This window comes from Halichoerus grypus, chromosome 15 (assembly GCF_964656455.1).
Source record: "Halichoerus grypus chromosome 15, mHalGry1.hap1.1, whole genome shotgun sequence".
NCBI classification, from domain to species: domain Eukaryota; kingdom Metazoa; phylum Chordata; class Mammalia; order Carnivora; family Phocidae; genus Halichoerus; species Halichoerus grypus.
The window spans coordinates 45,222,936-45,243,687 of NC_135726.1; the positions used below are offsets into that span (position 1 = coordinate 45,222,936).

General features: G+C 41.0%; 1 protein-coding gene, 1 long non-coding RNA gene and 1 pseudogene across 9 annotated transcripts in view; 1 reads left to right on the plus strand and 2 right to left on the minus strand.

Moving 5' to 3' along the window:
- Window positions 1–17,706, plus strand: part of LOC144380284 (uncharacterized) — a 24,465-nt gene extending 6,759 nt beyond the window's left edge. Inside the window, exons 1-6 of one of the 4 annotated variants that reach the window (XR_013444319.1) lie at window positions 7,398–7,457; window positions 9,190–9,440; window positions 9,645–9,726; window positions 10,737–10,764; window positions 11,635–11,684; window positions 15,846–17,706. This is a non-coding gene — a long non-coding RNA (uncharacterized LOC144380284). Of the gene's footprint in view, window positions 1–7,397; window positions 7,458–9,189; window positions 9,441–9,644; window positions 9,727–10,736; window positions 10,765–11,634; window positions 11,685–15,842 lie in introns of those variants that run through there. The other 3 variants (XR_013444320.1, XR_013444318.1, XR_013444321.1) reach the window with 3 other exon arrangements.
- Window positions 5,028–5,159, minus strand: LOC118520220 (U4 spliceosomal RNA; annotated as a pseudogene).
- Window positions 16,275–20,752, minus strand: part of ZNF565 (zinc finger protein 565) — a 37,540-nt gene continuing 33,062 nt past the window's right edge. For all 5 annotated transcript variants that reach the window (XM_078063311.1, XM_078063310.1, XM_078063312.1 and 2 more), the window contains one exon: window positions 16,275–20,207. In XM_078063311.1, the coding sequence (XP_077919437.1) occupies window positions 18,937–20,207 (1,271 nt within the window). In that variant the 3' untranslated portion in view covers window positions 16,275–18,936. The remainder of the gene's footprint in view (window positions 20,208–20,752) is intronic.

Consider the following 20,752-nt stretch of genomic DNA (forward strand, 5'->3'; position numbering starts at 1 on the left):
ATGGGCTTGGTGCCTGGGGTAATGCAACTAAAATGCCAAGAAGAGCCAGGGATCAAAGGTGGGCAAAACATTCTTTCCTGCTGGGTTACCTGTTGAATGTGCCATGGCATGGTGACTGAAGGCGGGGGGTTGGCACCCCGCCCTGCCCTCAGAGGTCATAGACAATGGACGCGTATTGGACCTTGACCCTCCTGATGCCCTTGCACAGGTCCCAGGCCCCAGGGAGGCAGAACAGGCAGCCAAGAGCTTGCCTCAGGGAGGGGCGCCTGGGTGGCTCAGTCGGTTAAGCCTCTCCCTTCTGCTCAGGTCCTGATTGAGTCCGATATCAGGCTCCCAACACATATCTTGCTTCCAGGCTAGCGATCCCGGAATGACTGGAAGCATCTAAAAGCTGACCTCAGAAAGCCGTTTGCTCTAAAGTGGCCCCTGCAGGGATGAGGTTGAGAACACACCCCCCTGTGGCACTGACCTGGAGTCAGGAAGCCTGAATCAAGAAGCTGCTGCTGTCATTGCTCAGATCTCTTTTAGAAAAGGTTTTGTCGACTTGCAGGACAAAAGAGCTCAAACTCTGGATAAAGAGCCAGCTGGGGGTTATAAACTATGCTGACCTGTATTAGCTAGCTTGAAGACTTTGTTGCTGTAACAAATAGGTGACAAAATACTGCGGTCTAAAGACCATGCAGCTTCTATACCAACCAATGTCAATATGTAGACCTTTTTTGGATCTTTTTTTAAAAAATTTTTTATTGTTATGTTAATCCCTTTTTTTTTATTGTTATCCTTTTTTGGATCTTGATATGAACAAACAGTCAAAGGAAAAATTGTGACATTTTTGAGACAATTGGAAACTTGAACAATGATGGACTTTTCCTTCAACATTTTAGTACAAAAAAAATTTTCAAAGGTACAGAGAAGGTGAAGGCATCTTAGAGTGAACACTCATACCTAACACCTAGATTTTATTTTACCATAAACATTTGCTCTGTTTGCTTTATCATATAACTAGCCATCTATATCTCTGTCAATCTATATCTTTTTTGATGTGTTTCAAAGTAAATTGCAGATATCCATATTCTTCTTCTAGATATTTCCCAAGTGCCTGAATATTTCATTATACAAATAATTTGAAATTTTTATATGTGACATGGCTTTGGTGGTTGTGTTTAAAAAAAATCTATATTTTAGAAATTCATACTTAGGGGAGCCTGACTGGCTCGGTTGGTGGAGCCTGCAACTCTTGCCTTGGGGTTAAGAGTTTAAGCCCCAGGCTATATGTAGAATTACTTTAAAAAAATAATTTTTTAAAGATTTTATTTATTTGAGAGAGAGACAAAGAGAGCACGAACCAGAGGAGGGGTAGAGGGAGAGAGAGGGAGAAGCAGACTCTCCGCTCAGCGGGGAGCCCACCATGGGGCTTGACCCCAGGACCTTGAGATCATGAGCTGAGCCAAAGTCAGATGCTTAACCAACTGAGCCACCCAGCTGCCCCCCACCAAAATAAAAGTCGTAAAACACACACCCCACATACCTAAATATTTTTTGGTATGATGTCCAGTGTATTAATTACTGCCAGTTAACAGATTACCCCAAAATGTAGCAGCTTCAAACAACTTAATATCTTATACAGTTTTTGTGGATCAGGAATCTGGGGATGCGGATGCCTGGGTGGCTTAGTGGGTTAAGCATCTGACTTTGGCTCAGGTCATGATCTCAGGGTCCTGGGATGGAGCCCTGCCTTGGGCTAACCCATTCAGCAGGGTGTCTGCTTGTCCCTCTCCCTGTCCCTTTGCCCTTCCCCCCACTCATGGGCTCTCTCTCTAATAAATAAAATCTTAAAAAAAAAAAAAAAAAAGGAATCTGGGGATGGTTTAGCCCAGCCACAGTCAACAACTCAGGGCAAAAGTGGGCAGGAACCCACCAGGATTTGCCCGTTGTGGGTGGGGAGGGAGACTGACTCAGACACCCTTCCAGGGTCCAGAACCAAGCTTTGGTGTCACTCTGCTGCCATCTTGTGGCAGGCCTAGAACAGTCACCCCTCCCACCTGGACCTTCCACACTGATCCTGTTCCATGATGTTTTAGGATTTGATTTTGATTTTGATTTTTTAAAGATTTATTTTAGAGAGAGAGAGTGGGAGGAGGGGCAGAGGGAGAGAGTCCTCAAGCTTACTCCCCGCTGAGTATGGAGCCCAATGCCCGGCTCCATCCCAGGACCCTGAGATCATGACCCCAGCTGAAATCAAGAGTCCTACACTCAACCAACTGAGCCACCCAGGCACCCCAAGGACTTGATTTTTTTAAAAAGATTTTATTTATTTATTTTGAGAGAGAAAAAGAGCACACAAGCAGGGGAAGGGGCAGAGGGAGAGGAAGAGAATCTCAAGCCGACACCATGCTGAGCGTGGAGTCCGACTGAGGGCTCGATCTCACAACTCTGAGATCATGACCTGAACTGAAATCAAGAGCCAGAGGCTCAACCAACTGAGCCACCCAGACTCCCCCCTAGGACTTGATTTTTAGAACTTTTGAATTCTGGGGCGCCTGGGTGGCTCAGTCGTTAAGCGTCTGCCTGCGGCTCAGGTCATGATCCCAGGGTGCTGGGATCAGGCCCCACATCCAGCTCCCTACTCAGCAGAGAGCCTGCTTCTCCCTTTCCCTCTGCTGCTCCCCCTGCTTGTGCTCTCTCTTTCTCTGTCAGATAAATAAATAAAATCTTAAAAAAAAAAAGAAGATGTATATACAATGGAATATTACTCAGCCATCCAAAAAAATGAAATCTTGCCATTTGCAATGACATGGCTGGAACTAGAGGGTATTATGCTAAGCAAAATAAGTCAATCAGAGAAAGACAATTATCATATGATTTCACTCATATGTGGAATTTAAGAAATAAAACAGAGCGGCCTAGGGGAAGGGAGGGAAAAAGAAAACAGGACGAAATCGGAGAGGGAGACAAACCATAAGAGACTCTTACCCATAGGAAACAAACTGAGGGTTGCTGGAGGAGAGGGGGTGGAGGGATGGGGTAACGGGGTGATGGGCATTGAGGACATGTGATGTAATGAGCCCTGAGTGTTACATACAACTGATGAATCACTGAACTCTGCCTCTGAAACAATAATACACTATGTGTTAATTAATTGAATTTAAATTAAATTTAACTGAATTTAAAAATAAAATTCATAAGTGTGAGTAGGGAGAGAAGTCTTATTCCCCTGAAGACTCCAGGGGAACAATTCCATGTTATCTGTATCTTGTGTATCCTTCCAGGGAAATATTATGTGTATATAAAAAAACAAAAGCAAGACCCAGCACCCCCAAAAAACATGACAATACCCCCAAAATATACTCAGCCTTCTCAGTCATAAAAGAATAATTAATTCCTGAAATCAGCAGATTCATTCAATAATATTGGTCCTGATTTGAACAGACAATGTGCATATGTTTTGAACAAACAAAAAATATAAATATATATATGACCCAACAAGGAAATGTGAACACTGGATATTTTATTGTTTTAATGAATTAATGTTAATTGTTTAGGGGTAATAGGGAGTTATCACTTAAAGATGCAACTTTTAGTATTTATGGATGAAATGATAGGATGTCTTGGTTTGATTTGAAACCCATCATGGGGGAAAAGTGAGTGGGAGTGTAGATGAAGCAAGTTTGCGGAGGATGGGTCATAGAAATGAGGAAGTGGGGCACCTGGGTGGCTCGGTCGTTAAGCGTCTGCCTTCAGCTCAGGTCATGGTCCCAGGGTCTTGGGATCGAGTCCCACATCGGGCTTCCTGCTCGGCGGGAAGCCTGCTTCTCCCTCTCCCACTCCCCCTGCTTGTGTTCCCTTCCTCGCTCTCTCTGTTGAAAAATAATAAAATCTTAAAAAAAAAAAAAAATGAGGAAGCAGTGTTCATTATTCTGTTTGCCCTACTTTTGTATATGTTTGAAATTTTCCATGATTAAAAATTGAAATATATTTCCTGAGCACCTACTGCGTGCTGGGCACTGTTCCAGACACTATGGATCAGCAGTGAAGGAAACTGAAAAGAACCCCATACATTCATGTAGCTTACATTCTGGTGGGATGATAATAGCTAACATTTACTGAGCACTTAACAAACACTAGACTCTGTTGTAAACTTGTTGGAGTACATATAAGTACATAAATACCTTCCTCACTCTTTATATTTCTTTATAAGTTGTACTGTATTCCAGTGCATGGATTTTCCACAATTCATTTAACCGGTTAGTTTGCAAAGGTTAAATGGACAAACAGGATTTTATTTAATTTTAATTTTATTTATTTGAGAGAGAGAGAGCACGAGCGGGGGTAGTGTCAGAGGGAGAATCAGATTCCCTGCCGAGCAGGGAACTGGATGGGACTCGGGGCTTGATCCCAGGACCCTGGTATCACAACCTGAGTTGAAGGCAGACACTTAACCAACTGATGAGCCACCCAGGCGCCCCGACGACAGGATTTTAAACACTATTTGCTATTTTATTTCATTCAAACCACCTTAACATTGTTCTTTTCAATACATTGCAACAATGCTGGTGATTTTTTGTTTTGCTTGTCATAATAATTTCCTTTGGAGTCCTTGAATATGTTCCACATGTTGAAACATATAATTTCCCCCTGTACTTTCAATGCAATCCATTAAGAATGCAAAGAGTAACAGTTAAATGTGTCAGTTTTTGTTTGTTAAATAGCAGCTTTAAAAATATTTGCCAAATGAAATTACTTTTCAAGTAGGAAATGTGTATCTCATTACTGAGTTCAGTTTACCCTCGTGACAATTAATTCAGGATGGTAGCTCCAATCTTTGAACAAAATATGTTATTTCAAAAATTCAGCTCTTTGGGGTGCCTGGGTGGCTGGGTCGGTTGGGTGGCCCACTCTTGATTTCGGTTTGGGTCATGATCTGGGGATCCTGAGATCGAGCCCTGCGTTGGGCTCCGTGCTTGGGATTCTCTCTCTTCCTCTCCCTCTGCCCCTCCCCCCCCACTCATGCTTTTTCTCTCTCTCTCAATAAATGAAATCTTAAAAAAAATCAGTTCTTTGATGAGCTTTATTTAAACAATTCTTGCTGCATTTTCAATTAGCAATAATCGCGCCTCGGATAAACCTCATTGGCTATAATACTGCCACTGCGCAAAGCTCTTGCTGCATTTTCAAAGCCACTTAATGAGATTCAGAAGAATCTCTTTGAGTGCCAGAGCTTTGTTATATGAAGCAGTGTTCCTACAATTCTTCCAACAATTTAATAGCTCCCCTGGGTTTTCTGGTTATGCTTGTAGGTCCATCACTTGTAATTCCTTTTACAAATTTGCCAGTTTAATGTATACTGATTAACAGTGTCTCTTCCCAATCCTATTAGTGTATTCGGTCTTGTGCACATAAAGTTAAATTTAAATACAGTTAAACTTCCATAAAGGAGGTTTATGTATCTTGCCTGATACGTAACATTGGTGGAAAGTATTGTACAGCGTGAAGTACTAGTGCTTTAAGGAAATAGACTATCAATTCCATGCCAGACTTAAGTGCCTAAAAAAAATTGTTTATATTTACAAGAATTGGGGTGCTGGGTTGTTATCAAATAATAGCCTAGATTTGATAAGATACAGTCTTATCACTGAGAGGTAGAGTTCCTAATTTATCACAGTTGATTTGTCCCTGAAAAATTATATACTTCATTAAATATACCAAAATAAAATAAGAATATTGACTGATATCTTGTCATGCCAGATATAATTAAATACAATAAAAATAAGACTTCTTCATTAACACTCATAGCACAATTAAAATATTGAGCTGAGAACTTTGATCTTTCTCTTGCTCTGAAAATATTAGAAAGGCTCAAGGTCCACAGGAAGCAGACTCTAAGAGGTCTGCATTCAGGATGTTTGACAGGTGGTGCTACGGAATCAGCATCTGTTGGGAGACTGAAGGCAGCAGAGCTGGCTGGGGGCAGAAGTCCGGCTGCAGAGCAACAGCGACACACCTTTGTCAACCCACCGGAAGCTGTGGAACTGGGATGGGCGGGCCCTACAGAGCTGCCCGTGGACAAAAGGGCTGAGCCTTTGTATCGCGACCCTTGGTAGATGAAGGCCATTATTATAGGAAGGGCTGAATGGAAGTTCCTGAAACTTCTTTTCACTTCAAAGACAGTAAATAGCAAGCAATACTGCATCCTTGAAGGAATTGCAGAGAGTAATTACTTGATAAATTGATACCTTTATTTAATTCACCAGTTTGGCTGCACTATTGTAAAGTTAACCTGATGGTGGCTCCCATTGCAGCTCCTGTCCCATATGTAGTACTTCTACTAGAAAAAATCAACATATCCCCAGGTACCTGGGCTGCAGCTACTGACCTGGCCAATGCCTTTTTCTCGATACCAATTTGGAAGAACTACCAGAAGCAATTTTCCTTTACCTGTGTACTTTCACGGTGTTGCCTCAGGGTTATGTCAGCTCTGCTGTTCTTTGACATAAAGCAGTTTGCAGAAATCTTGATCAGAAGATCATCCTGGTGTATTACATCGGTGACATTATGCTGACTGGATCTGAGAAGCAGGAAGTAGGAAGGGCTTTACATACCTCAGTAAAACATATACATAAGAGGGTAAGAAACAAACTCCCCGAAAATCAGGGGCCATAACTTCAGTGAAATTTCTTGGGTTCCGTGGTCTGGAGGATGTCAACATATCTCCTCCAAAGTACATCACCTACAATGAACAAAGAGGCACAAAGTTTGGCAGGTCTTTGGATTGTGGAGGCAACATATATGACATTGGAATGTGCTATAGTCACACTTAGGACTGCAAGTTTCTAGTGGCGATCAGAACAAGAGAAGGCTCTGTGGAAAGCTGAGGCTGCAGTACAAGCCAGTCGACCACTTGGCCTTATGATCCAGAAGATCCCGAAGTACTTGAGTGTTTATGGTAAATAGGGATGCTGTACGGAGGCTCTGCTAAGCACCAGCAGGGGAATCACAAAGCAGACCTCTAGAATTTTGGAGCCAATTATGTCATCTTCCGCAGCTACTCATTCTCCTTTTGAGAAACTGCTTTTGTCTTGCTACTGGGCCTTTGTAGAGACTGAAACCCTGACTGTGGGGCGTGAGGTGACCATTCAGCCTGAGCTTTCCATCATAAGCTGTGTGTTGTCTGACCCATCTGGCCATGAGGTTGGGTGTGAGCAGCAGTAATCTATCATCAGATAAGAATGGTACAGAAGAGACCAAACTCGGCAGGTACAAAAGGTACCAGTGAGCTGCACAAACAGGTGGCTCAGGTCCATATGGCACCAACTCCTATGGCATCGACTCCTCCATGCCTGTGGTCACATGGAATGTTCCTTACACTGGGCTGACTGAGGAGGTAAAAACATGAGCCTGGAAAACAGACGGGTCTGCATGAGAAGCTGATAGCTGTGGCGTTACAACACTACTCAGAGGTAATCCTGAAGGACAATGGTGAAGAATGATTCCTTCCAGTGGGTAGGACTTTGAACAATATATTTGGTTTTTCTCATTTGGCTGGCTTAGAGAGATAGCCGGAAGTATGACTCTGCATGGTTTCGTGGACAGTTGCTAGTGTTGGTCAGGGACTTGGAAGTAACAATATTGGAAAATTGGTGACAAGGAATTCTGGAGAAGAGGTATATTCATTGAGCTCTCTGATGAGCACAGGCTTTCAAGGAGGACTTCCATATGAATGCCCACTAAAGAACACCCACTGCAGAGGGAGATTCTTAATAATCAGGTAGACAAAAATGACACATTCTGTGGATGTCAGCCTTCTTCCCCAGCCAGCCAGTGCTTTCTTAATGGGCCCATGAACAAAGTGGTCATGGTGGCATGGAGGGAAGTTATGCATAGGCTCAGCAATGTGGACTTCCCTCATCAAGGCTGACCTGGTTAATACTAACCAGTTAAATGCCAAGTGCTTAATCTGCTAACAGAAGACACCAACACAGTGTCCCTGATAAGGAATCTTCCCTGTAGGGACCATCAACTTGGTGGCAGGTTGGTTGGGCAGAGATTTATCCTCATGAGAATAGACATATATTCTGGAAAAGGACTTGCCTTTCCTGCCCATAACGCTTGTGCTGAAGCCATTATAGGTGGGCTCACAGAATGCTTTATTCACCATCATGACATTCTTTACAGCACTGAAGCTGGTCAAAGAAGTCATTTCACAGCAAAGGAAGTTCAATAATAGTTTCATGCCTGTGGAATTACTTGGTCTAACTACATACCCTATCATCTGGCACCAGCTAGCCCGATTGAAAGGTGGAATAACTTACTGAAGACTCAGTTATGGCGCCAGTTGGGAGTCAACAACCTGGAAAGATGGAGTTCTGTTTTCACAGGATTTAGTATATGCTTTGACTCAGAGACCATCATATGGTGCTGTCTCCCCCATAGCCAAATACATGGACCTGGGAGTGGAAGGAGGAGTGGCTCCTCTCATTGTTACACCCAATAACTGGCAGAATTTTTCCTTACTTTCCTGGAAACTTTGAACTCTGCTGATTTGAAGATCTTTGTCCCCAGAGAGAACGCTTCCACTGGGGACACATGAGGATAGAAAGTAGGAAGTTGGCCAAGTAAACTAATGACCTTGACACCCTATCTTAGGAAGTCGAAGATCTTTTCTGTCAGGCAAACAATTTTAAGTCATGATTAATTTTCACACTGAACATTATCTGCATGTTTCAAGAAACTTTGGTGACTAAAATGGACTCTAAAATGTTCCTTTATTTTCTAAATGTAATCTATTATGTTTATCAACACTGAAACAGTTCTTATCTTTACTTTGAGTACCCGAAGCTAGAACAGTCATTACCCTGTACCTCAATGTTTTGTTATTTTTGTGGTTGCAGAGCATCCTTCTCTCTCATTTCAGATGAGATCACAGTGACCTTGTCCTCTCACTCTATCACGTCACAGGAAATAATGTGCTGTGAGGATGAGGTGAAGCAGCTTGGGTACTTCCAGTGGGAGGGCTAAGAGATGGAGCTGGTGAGCCCAGCAGGTCACATAGGTCCAAGGTTGAGGGGTCAGGGGGGACGACTTTGTGCTAAATTAAGGAGCTTGGCCTCTATTCCTTAAGTGAGGAAAGACTATTGATGTGATGTGCTTATATTTTTTATTTTATTTTATTTTATTTTATTTATTTGACAGAGAGAGATATCGAGAGAGGGAACACAAGCAGGGGCAGAGGGAGAGGGAGAAGCAGGCTTCCCGCTGAGCAGAGAGCCCGACATGGGGCTCGATCCCAGGACCCCGGGATCATGACCTGAGCCGAAGGCAGACGCTTAACGACTGAGCCACCCAGGTGCCCCGATGTGACGTGCTTATATTTAATTTTAGTTCCAGCTCTTTGGTGGCAGATAAGAGATGATGAGGCCTGAATTAAGGCAATGATAAAAATGGTAATAATAAAAAATAATTATTGATTATACTGCATAATATTTGGCATAGTAATTGTAAATAGTAACAATGTTATTAATAAGAAACATGCACAGTTAATGAATATAATTATTAGATAATGTGGTAATGATACTAAATCGTGATAACTCTCCTTGTACCTCCCTCATATTCTCAGTCTCCTTTACCTTGCCCTTTTTTCACCTTAGGACATGTCATCTTCCAACACACTGTAAAATCTACTCACTATGTGATTCTCTCTTCCCCCGTTGGGATACAACCTCCACGAAGGTGGGGCTCTCTGTCTGTTCTGTTCACTGCTGTACCCCCAGGGCCTAGAACAGTGCCTGGAGCATAGTAGTAGGTTCTCAATAAATACTGTTGAATTGAGTTGAACAAAAAGTAAATGTACTCAACTCTTACTATGTTTCAGGCATGTCCTAGGCATATATGATTTACATCATTACAACAAAAGTACTGCCTAGTTACAAAGTATGAAACTAGTTCAAGGTTACACAGTAAGTAGCAGCCCTTGGATATAAACTCAAGAATTCTGGCTGCAGGGGCACCTGGGTGGCTCAGTCGTTAAGCGTCTGCCTTCGGCTCAGGTCATGATCCCAGGGTGCTGGGATCTAGCCCCGCATCGGGCTCCCTGCTCTGCGGGAAGCCTGCTTCTCCCTCTCCCACTCCCCCTGCTTGTGTTCCCTCTCTCGCTGTGTCTCTGTCAAATAAATAAATAAAATCTTAAAAAAAAAAAATATTAAAAAAAAAAAAAAAAAGAATTCTGGCTGCAGAGGCTATTACTCTATTTTTTTTTAAAAGATTTTATTTTTATTTATTTGACAGAGAGAGAGAGCACAAGCAGGGGGAACTGCAGAGGGAGAGGGAGAAAAGCAGACTCCCTGCTGAGCAGGGAGCCCAATGCGGGGCTCAATCCCAGGACCCCGGGATCATGACCTGAGCCCAAGGCAGATGCTTAACCGACTGAGCCACCCAGGTGCCCCATGGGCCTATTATTCTAAAGTACCTCTTTCTGATACTCAGAAAAGGGACGTGTGTGTTCCAGATGTGTCCTAGAGGAAAAGCAAAGTAGATTTCAGAATTATCAGGGAGAGGGAGGCCAAGGATGGTCCCTGGGTGTCTGGCCTGGGGAACTGGATGGGCAATGCAGGCCACTCACTGAGAGGGAGGACAGTTAGAGGAACTTAATTATGGGACTAGGAATGACTCAGTTTGGGTATGCCTGCAATTACTTAAGTTTGAGTGGTTACATAATATCAAACTTTCTTTTCTGATTTTAGGTTTTCTGTGTGCTGGAAACACTGCTAGGTACGCCTTCACATTTAAGTGTTCATGATAACTCCATGATGTACTACTATGAGCTACAAACTGAAAAGCTTAGTGGGGATAGACTATCCTCATCTAGCTAGTGACAGAGTCCAGACCTGGTTCTAAAGCTACTATTTTAAACACAGGAGATAAGGTACAAGAAGTCTTAGCTGACAGCCTGTTTCTGGCTTGAGAGGCCAGGCAGACTATTTTTAAACTTTAAATACGTTCTTACACAAGATGTATTAGAAATATGGAAGGAGGGGCGCCTGGGTGGCTCAGTCGTTAAGCATCTGCCTTCAGCTCAGGTCATGATCCCAGGGTCCTGGGATTGAGCCCCACATCGCTTCTCCCTCTCCCTCTACCCCTCCCCCTGCTCATGCTCTGTCTCTCTCAAATAAATAAGTAAAATAAAATATGTATTTTTAAAGATTTCATTTATTTATTTGTCAGAGAGAGAGAGAGAGAACAAGCAGGGGGAGCAGCAGGCAGAGGGAGAAGCAGGCTCCCCGCTGAGCAAGGAGCCCGATGTGGGACTCCATCTGAGGACCCTGAGATCATGACCTGAGCTGAAGGCAGATATTTAACCAACTGAGCCACCCAGATGTCCCAAGTAAAATATTTTTTAAAAATATGTGAATTCTTTGGAATGACTTATGGAATTCTCCTTCAGCTAGAGTTTAAGGCATAGTGACTTCTAAGTGTGGAATTTCATATCTATATCTATCTAAAAAATTTTTTTTGGTAAAGGGAAGGTTTCCCACCTCCATCTTCTCCCCACAAAAATGTTCTATCATTTGCCTAATTTATTAACTCAGATTTACTACCTGTTATTACTTATTATTTATTAAACAAGTATCTGTCTCCTAGGAGCAAAGAAGCAAATACAATTCTCAACACATCAAGGATTTAGAATTATGGTAAGAGTTGTACCAATTCAGTCAATTTTTTTTTTAAGATTTTATTTATTTTTTGACAGAGGGAGAGACAGCGAGAGAGGGAACACAAGCAGGGGGAGTGGGAGAGAGAGAAGGAGGCTTCCCGCTGAGCAGAGAGCCTGATGCGGGGCTCGAACCCAAGACCCTGGGATCATGACCTGAGCCGAAGGCAGACGCTTAATGACTGAGCCACCCAGGCGCCCCTAATTCAGTCAATTTTTTAAAATAAAAACAAACAAAGCAATCTTCACATCTCACAATTGCACCTGAAAATTTTCCTTTTTTGAAAAGGAAAGAGAGAACTTTTGGGTTAAGAATGTTGTTCATAGGAAAACCTTTTCCTAAATTCCTGATTCTTCTAATACATGTGAGACAACTGTCTCTGCAATCACAGTGAGAATCGTAAGTATAAGCTTAAGCCACATTTAGTATAAAATTTTATTGTCCTCCCTACTAATGGCTCAAGATTATAAATTTCTACTGACATATAGGTATCTTTTTAAATTCTTTTAGAGATAATTACTGAAATATTTACAGATAATCATATGACCTAAGTTCTGCTTTCAAAAGGATGCACAAAAAAAAAAAAAAAAAAGAATCCAATGAAAGGGGAAGTGGGTGTGGATATGGGCAAAGTAAGACTGGTCATGCATTGATGGTTTTTATAGCAGAGTGATGAGAATTGTGAGAGTTCACTGTACTTTCTACTTTTGTGCATATTTGAAGTTTTCCATAATAAAGTATTAATTTTTTTTTAAAGATTTTATTTATTTGACAGAGAGAGCACAAGCAGAGGGAGAGAGAGGGAGAAGAAGGCTCCCTGCTGAGCAAGGAGCCCGATATGGGACTCGATCCCAGGACCCCAGGATCATGACCCGGGCCAAAGGCAGTCGCTTAACCAACTGAGCCACCCAGGTGTCCCAAAGTATTAATTTTTAAAAAATATTTATTTATTTATTTTAGAGAGAGAGTGTGTGTGTGAGTGGGGGGAGGGGCAGAGGGAGAGGGAGAGAATCCTCAAGCAGGCTCCCTGCTGAGCGCAGAGCCTGCCTTGGGGCTCAATCCCAGGACCCTGAGATCATGACCTGAGCTGAAATCAAGAGTCAGATATTTAACCGACTGAGCCACCCAGGCGCCCCATAAAGTATGAATTTTTAAAAATTTAGAAGCTAGGAGGAAATACACAAAAATGATTAACATGCATATTTGAGTGAAGATACTCAAAATGTTTTCTTACAGTTTTCTATACTCTGTATTCTTCTATTTGAGTATTTTCACTTTTTGTAAGGACAAAACAAAAAAAATATTAAAAAAAAGATTCTTGGGGCACCTGGGTGGCTTAGTTGGTTAAGTGTCTGCCTTCAGCTCAGGTCATGATCGACAGGTGCTAGGATCTAGCCCCACATCAGGCTCCCTGCTCAGTGGGGAGTCTGCTTCTTTCTCTCTCTGCCCCTCCTCATCGCTCATTCTCTCTCTCTCTCTCGAATAAATAAATAAATAAACAAACAAACAAATAAATAAATAAATAAAATCTTTAAAAAAAGATTCTTTTTTTAAAGATTTTTTTTTTTTTTGTACAGAGAGAGACACAGAGAGAGAGGGAACACAAGCAGGGGGAGTGGGAGAGGGAGAAGCAGGCTTCCACCGAGCAGGGAGCCCGATGCAGGGCTCGATTCCAGGACCCTGGGATCATGACCTGAGCCGAAGGCAGACGCTGAACGGCTGAGCCACCCAGGCGCCCTTAAAAAAAAGATTCTTATTAAGCTCTTTCATACCTTTGTTCCTAGCCTTGCCACTTTCTGTATTACGACCATGCATTTTACAGATTACCTGAAAAAACACTGATTTTTCCTTTTCACAGTCTCACATCTGTAAAGCTGTGTATGTACATGAAACTCTGCCCTATCTTGACCTTGCCCTTGTAAGTTAGGATTCTGCACTTATGAGGCCTTGGGCAAGCTACTTAATCTCGTTGGCTCTCAATTTCTTATCTTTTAAAATAGGGGGAAAAAAGCCAAATCAGAGACATAAATGACAATGTATGCAAATAACAAGACAGAGAACATTGATGAATTCCAGGTACTGTGCTAGGAACTTTATACACATTTATTCCTCTCAAAAATAGCTCTTTTAAGTAAGAAAAATATGACTAGTTCATTACTAATGAGCAAAGGATATGAACATACAATTAATTTATTCCATTAACAAATATTTATTCAGCAGCTACTATGTTTTAGGCACCATGCTACAAGCAATACCAATGGTCAAGAAGTATGTGAACAAATGGTCATCTATCGTAATCATAGTCAAAGGAATGCAAGTGAAATCAGAAGTAACTTTTCCATTTTTCACCCATTGAATGGTCTACATTTAAAGTAAGTGTTTTCTGCAGGATTAGATGAATGTGGTGTTTTGGGATCTCTCTACTGTGTGGGCAGATGCATAGATGCATAATCTTCCTAAAGGCACTTGAGCAATGTGATTAAAACAGCTATCTAAAAATCACCAACCAGGGCGCCTGGGTGGCTCAGTCGGTTAAGCGGCTTCTTTCAGCTCAGGTCATGATCTCAGGGTCCTGGGATCGAGCCCCACATCGGGCTCCCTGCTCAGCGGGGAGTCTGCTTCTCCCTCTCCCTCTGCTGCTCCCCCTGCTTGTGCTGTCTCTCTCTCTGTCAAATAAATAAATAAAATCTTTAAAAAAAAAAAAAAATCACCAACCAGAGAATGAAGCACTCCTCGTGATTTGTGGTTTCTATATACCATTTGGGAATGTACCAAAATACCAAAAAAAAAAAAAAAAAACCCAAAAAACCAAAAAACCCACGACTCCTTGGAAAATGGCTACTTCAAGGTGGGAGGTAGGAAATGAACAAGGAGAGCCTGGCACATCTTGTGGCAGACAGCAAGCAAGTGATCAAAGACTAATGGGGTCATACCAAAGGACAAAGAAGCCAGCTGGAAGAGGCTCCACATCCCAAACATGGAACAATTTGAGCATCAATGAGAGTACAACCAAATTGTATTTAAATAAATATGCTACACACCCCTAAACTTGTAAGTTATCATGGCCAAATGCGAGGGAACCAACTCATTATTTTGAAAACCAATAAAGAGAAAGAAAAAAGCATTTATCTTGCCTTTCCTTACTATAACATGGGTAACCAAATGGTAGTTAAAGGGAAGTTTTTCTTCATAAAAATATTTTGGCTAATAAAGGAAGAAGAAATAGGGTATCATTTGTAATCCTTAATGGATTAATAGATCAATTGAACAATAGTTGCTAACATCATAAAAAGACACCTCAATGTTTCATCTCAGTATCTCAACAACAGAAACAAAAACAAAGACCTTCCTCAATCTGATCAAGCCTCTAGATACCAACTACCAATTTATAAGAAATACCAAGGATAGAGGAGCATGTTAAACAATGCCATGAAGGGGGCGCCTGCGTGGCTCAGTCATTAAGCATCTGCCTTCGGCTCAGGTCATGATCCCGGGATCCTGGGATCGAGCCCCACATCAGGCTCTCTGCTCAGCGGGAAGCCTGCTTCTCCCTTTCCCACTCCCCCTGCTTGTGTTCCCTCTCTCACTGTGTCTCTCTCTGTCAAATAAATAAATAAAATCTTTAAAAAACAACAAAACAAAACAAAACAATGCCATGAGGGCACCTGGGTGGCTCAGTCCGTTAAGCATCTGCCTGCGGCTCAGGTCATGATTCCAAGGTTGTGGGACCGAGTCCCACGTCAGGCTCTTTGTTCAGCGGGGAGCCTGCTTCTCCCCCTGCTTGTACTCTCTCTCTCTGTCAAATAAATAAATAAAATCTTTTTTTAAAAAACCAACCAACCAACCAACAAAAACAATGCCATGGGATGCAGTCAGCAAAAACCAGGCTCTGAGAAACTCTACAAGGCAAACAATCTAGTTTCTTCAGAAAATAAATTACCAGGGAAAAAAAGGATGAGGAAGAATGGATAAACAGACTTCAGAGATGTGACAACTGCAATTTCTGGACATAATTTGGATCTCAATTAACTTAAAAAAAAAAATCGACATTTATCAATTAGGAATTGGAACACTGACCATCAGATCTGCAATGACAGTATTGTTTTTTTTTTAATGTTTGTTTGTTTGTTTTTTAAGCAGGCTCCATGCCCAGACAGAGCCCAAAACAGGGCCTGAACCCATGACCCCGAGATCAAGACCTGAGCTGCAATCAAGAGTTGGACGCCTAACCGAATGAGCCACCCAGGCACCCTGCCATTTTTTTTAAGGAGTGAAAATCTTTTCTCAAATTGTGATATATTTTAGAGATACATACTGAAATATTTATGGATGAAATTATGTAGCTGGGATTTACTTCCCACTGACATGAGGGTGGGGGAGAGGGTAGGAATACAGATAAAACAAGACTGGCCATTAGCTGATAATTACTGAAGCTGGTGATGGGGGCACTAGGGGTACGTTATAAGATTCTGTGTGAACAGAAAGTTTCAAAACTGTATATACATTTTGATCTAGCATTTCCACTTTTAGGAATTTATCTTAAAGAGATATCACACATATACAAAATAATTTATGTGCAAGGATATTTATTATAGGATTGTTTGAAAGCAAAGAATAATGAAAAAAACTAAATTGACAGGATAAATAATGAAACACATATACTATGCAGCTGTTAAGAATAAGGCAACTATGTATGTATCGATATGACCCAATTTCAAGGTTTATGGATAAGCAAAAATAGCAAGTATAGAAATTTGTTACCATTTATGTAAAAAAAAAACTTTTATAAAGACTGTTATGTACATGTCTACACTTAGGAGGTAAACATAAAAATCAGGAAGTATATACAAGAACTTGATACAATGAGAGGGTACAGTAATACAGTAACAGGGTGGGAAGGGTGTGGACATTGACTTATGTCTGTACACCAAATCGTAACTTTAAAATATTTATCCTGTGCATGTGTTTTAACTATTCAAAGTAACACTTATTAATGTCATAGCTTTGAGCCCCTCCAAATGTACATCCTAATCATGAAACCACTTAAAAGTGACATACAGAATAGTACTTTCTGACACATGTAGAAAATACAGGTGCCTTAGTGAACACTCAGGATGACTGAGAAGATGGAGGCTTCAGGACACAACAGGCCTGTTGCCCCTAACACTGCCTGGACTGAGGGGATGCTTCCTGAGATTCCCCAGATTCATTCACAAGCTCTGATCCAGATACCACTGGGGTTGGATCAGGGCTCTTTGCCCTATCACTGTCATCTGGAGTGATATCAAAATTCTGAAAACATAATTAACCCACAATAGGTGAAATTCTAGATATTCCATTTAGAATGAGCTTCTTTTTTTAAGATTTTATTATTTGACAGAGAGAGAGAACAAGCAGGAGGAGCAACAGAGGGAGAGGGAGAAGCAGGCTCCCCACTGAGCAGGGAGCCTGATGCAAGGCTCGATCCCAGGACCCTGTGATCATGACCAAAGTCGAAGGCAGACGCTTAACTGACTGAGCCACCCAGGCGCCCGCGAGCTTCTAACTTTAAAGAGACTGGATTCAATTAGCAGGGATTTTATTTATATTTATTTTCACAAATGATAATCATCTACAATTTCTTTCTTGGGAGCCATCCTTGTTGAATTTTTTTTAATCATAATTTTATTTAGCCTTGAAAATAAACTGGCAAGCTTCTCTCAGGGATTATCTACCTGTTCCTTGAAGTTTTAGTAGGTTAAGCTATTTTTTTTTGAAGGGGCAGACTGACTTTTTATGTCGTTCTACAATCATTGATTTATTCAGGTATTCCATATCTTTGTGAACTTTGATATTTTTGTAAAAATCTATTCAAATTTCCAAATACATTAAAATCATGCATAGTAGCTTTTTAAAAGGAATATTCACCCCTTCCTTATTCATAATGCTAAATATTTTCTTTTCTAGATCAGGGTTGTTAATTGTCCATCTTATATTGTTAAATAAATAACCTTCATATTAAGTCTACTGTTGTTTTCTATTTTATTATTTTTTGTTTTTAATGATCATTCTTACCGCTGATTAGGGTTTATTTCCCTCTAATGTTTAGAGTTGACCATTCATTCAATGTGCTTAGTATGTAACTGCCAACAAGTAGGTGCTGGAGATCTACATTTGGAGAACAAAGCCCTTACCTTCACTCCTTGGGTTGACAGGAACACAGCTTTGGCTATACTGAACTGGTTTTGATGTGCAGAACTTTTTGACTGCTTTTCAAGTTCTACCTGAAGGTGGCTTTAGATTTCCAAATGGGCAGATTTCTTTTGGCTACTCTTCTGTTAGCTTCTACTCTTGTGACTTTCTAGCTTTAAATATCATGACGACCTCATGATAATTACACTTGACTACTGTTTTCTAGAATGAATTATCATTAACAAGTGGTTATGAAGGCTTTTTAATACTTGACACATTCAGAAGGCCTCCTCTCACAAGAACTCCTTAACACTAATACCGTCACTAATTAACAACGGTAACTAATATTTATTGAATACAGGCTTTATATAAAATATCTGATAGGAAAACTCTATTGGGTAAGTATAATGATCACTGGGGCACCTGGGTGGCTCAGTCGTTAAGCGTCTGCCTTTGGCTCAGGTCATGATCCCAGGGTCCTGGGATCGAGTCCCACATTGGGCTCCCTGCTCCGTGGGAAAACCTGCTCTCCCTCTCCCACTCCCGCTGCTTGTGTTCCTGCTCTCGCTATCTCTGTCTCTGTCAAATAAATAAATAAAATATTAAAAAAAAAAAGTATAATGATCACTGCTTAAAAACAAGTAAACTGAGGAACAGGAAGACTGCATTATTTGTCCAGTGCCATACAGTCGGTAACTGGTGGAGCTGAGATAATGTTAAGTAAGATGTATGTCATGGTAAAAGGCACATTCACAAAATATCTTAATATTAGGAATTCTCAGAAGTTTAACACATTTTGAGTGGTAATAGAAAGGTTTTCTATATTCATATTAATATTTTTTTCAGCCTAAGTTTTCTGATGCTTGGTAAGCAGTGAGTGTGAGGCAAAAAGAATTCCCACATTTATTGGATTTTCTTCTGCTATGAGTTATCCGATGTTCCGTAATGGAAGTGACAAGTGAAGGTTTTCACATTAATCACATTACATACACATTATCTAATATTGAGTCAGGTGTGAACTCCACGTAAAGGCTCCTACACCCCTAACATTCAAGGCTTTCTAACCAGTATGGATTCTGTAGTGTTCGATGAGCTGTGAGCCAAGAATAAAGGCCTGCCCACATTCTCTACATTCATAAGGTTTGATCCCAGGATGAATTCTCTGATGTTCAGTAAGTTGTGAACTACGAATAAAGGCCATTCCACATTCCCTACATTGATAGGGTTTCTCACAAGTATGAATTCGCTGATGATGGGTCAGTTGTGAAACACGAATAAAGGCTTTCCCACATTCCTTACATTCATAGGGTTTGTCACCTGTATGAATTCTCTGATGTTGAATAAGGTATGAACTACGACTAAACGCCTTCCCACAGTCCTTACATTCATAAGGTCTGTCACCAGTATGAACTCTCTGATGTCGTGTAAGCTGTGCGTGTTGTCTAAAGGCCTTCCCACATTCCTTACATTCGTAGGGTTTCTCCCCAGAATGAATTCTTTGATGTCGAGTAACTTCTGAGCTATGAATAAAGCCCTTCCCACATTCCTTACACTCATAGGGTTTCTCACCAGTATGAATCCTCTGGTGGACAGTAAGCTGTGAATGCTGTCTAAAGGCTTTCCCACATTCTTTACATTGATAAGGTCTAGCACCTGTATGAATTCTCCGATGAACAGTAAGTTGTGAGCCACGAATAAAAGCCTTCCCACAGTCTTTACATACATAGGGTTTCTCACCTGTGTGAGTTCTTTGATGCAGAATAAGTTGTGAATGCTGTCTAAAGGTCTTTCCACATTCTTTACATTCATAGGGTTTGACACCAGTATGAAGTCTTTGATGTAGAATGAGTTCTGAAGTACGGCCAAAAGCCTTCCCACATTCCTTACAGTCATAAGGTTTCTCACCTGTATGAATTCTCTGATGTTGAACAAGGTGTGAGGCACGACTAAAGGCCTTCCCACATTCCTTACATTCAAAAGGTTTTTCACCAGTGTGAGTTTTCTGATGCTGAATAAGGTGTGAGCCACGGCTAAATGCTTTTCCACATTCATTACATTCAATCAGTTTTTCACCAATCTCATTGTTCTGATGTAAAGTGAGGGATGTACGATGCTCAAAAGTGGGCATGTTTTCATACATGACTTTTACTTGCTTGAAACAGCATTCCTGAGTTACTTGTTGTCTTTCAAATTGGCCTTTGTATTCCCAGCCATCTCTCAAACTAGAGCCATCAAAATTACAGCATTTAAGGCTTTCCATTATTTCCCAACTGAATGACTCTACTTCAGAAATATCTTTTCGTGGAAATTTCTCACACCTGGACTCCAGCTCTGAAAAAGGAAAAAAAAAAATGCAAGCAGTTTTATTCTTTTAAGAGAAATAAAAAATTCTATAGCAGACCAGAGAGACAAAATGAAAATCACCTTAAAAAGTGAATGGCTTATGTAAGTCTCAAATATTGCTGTGCAATTTCTGAAGAGCACATGAAAGCACAAATATGATGAGAGCTCATATGGTGCCAGAAGGAAGCAAGAAAAGAAATTAAGCTGGGGTTTCTCAATTTTATAAAGATTAGAATCATCCAGGAAGCCTGTTAACAATATAAAGGTCTGAGACCACCCCAGACTGAATCAAAATCTATAGGAGTAGAGACAAGGCATATGTGTGCATATACTTGCCTATACGTATATGTCTATATATACTTAAAAAGCATATATATATATTAAAGATATGGTATGAGGTTTCTTTCTTTTTTTTTTTTTTTTAAGATTTTTATTCATTTATTTGTCAGAGAGAGAGAGAAAGAGAGCACAAGCAGGGGAAGTGGCAGGCAGAGGGAGAAGCAGGCTCCCCGCTGAGCAAGGAGCCCGATGTG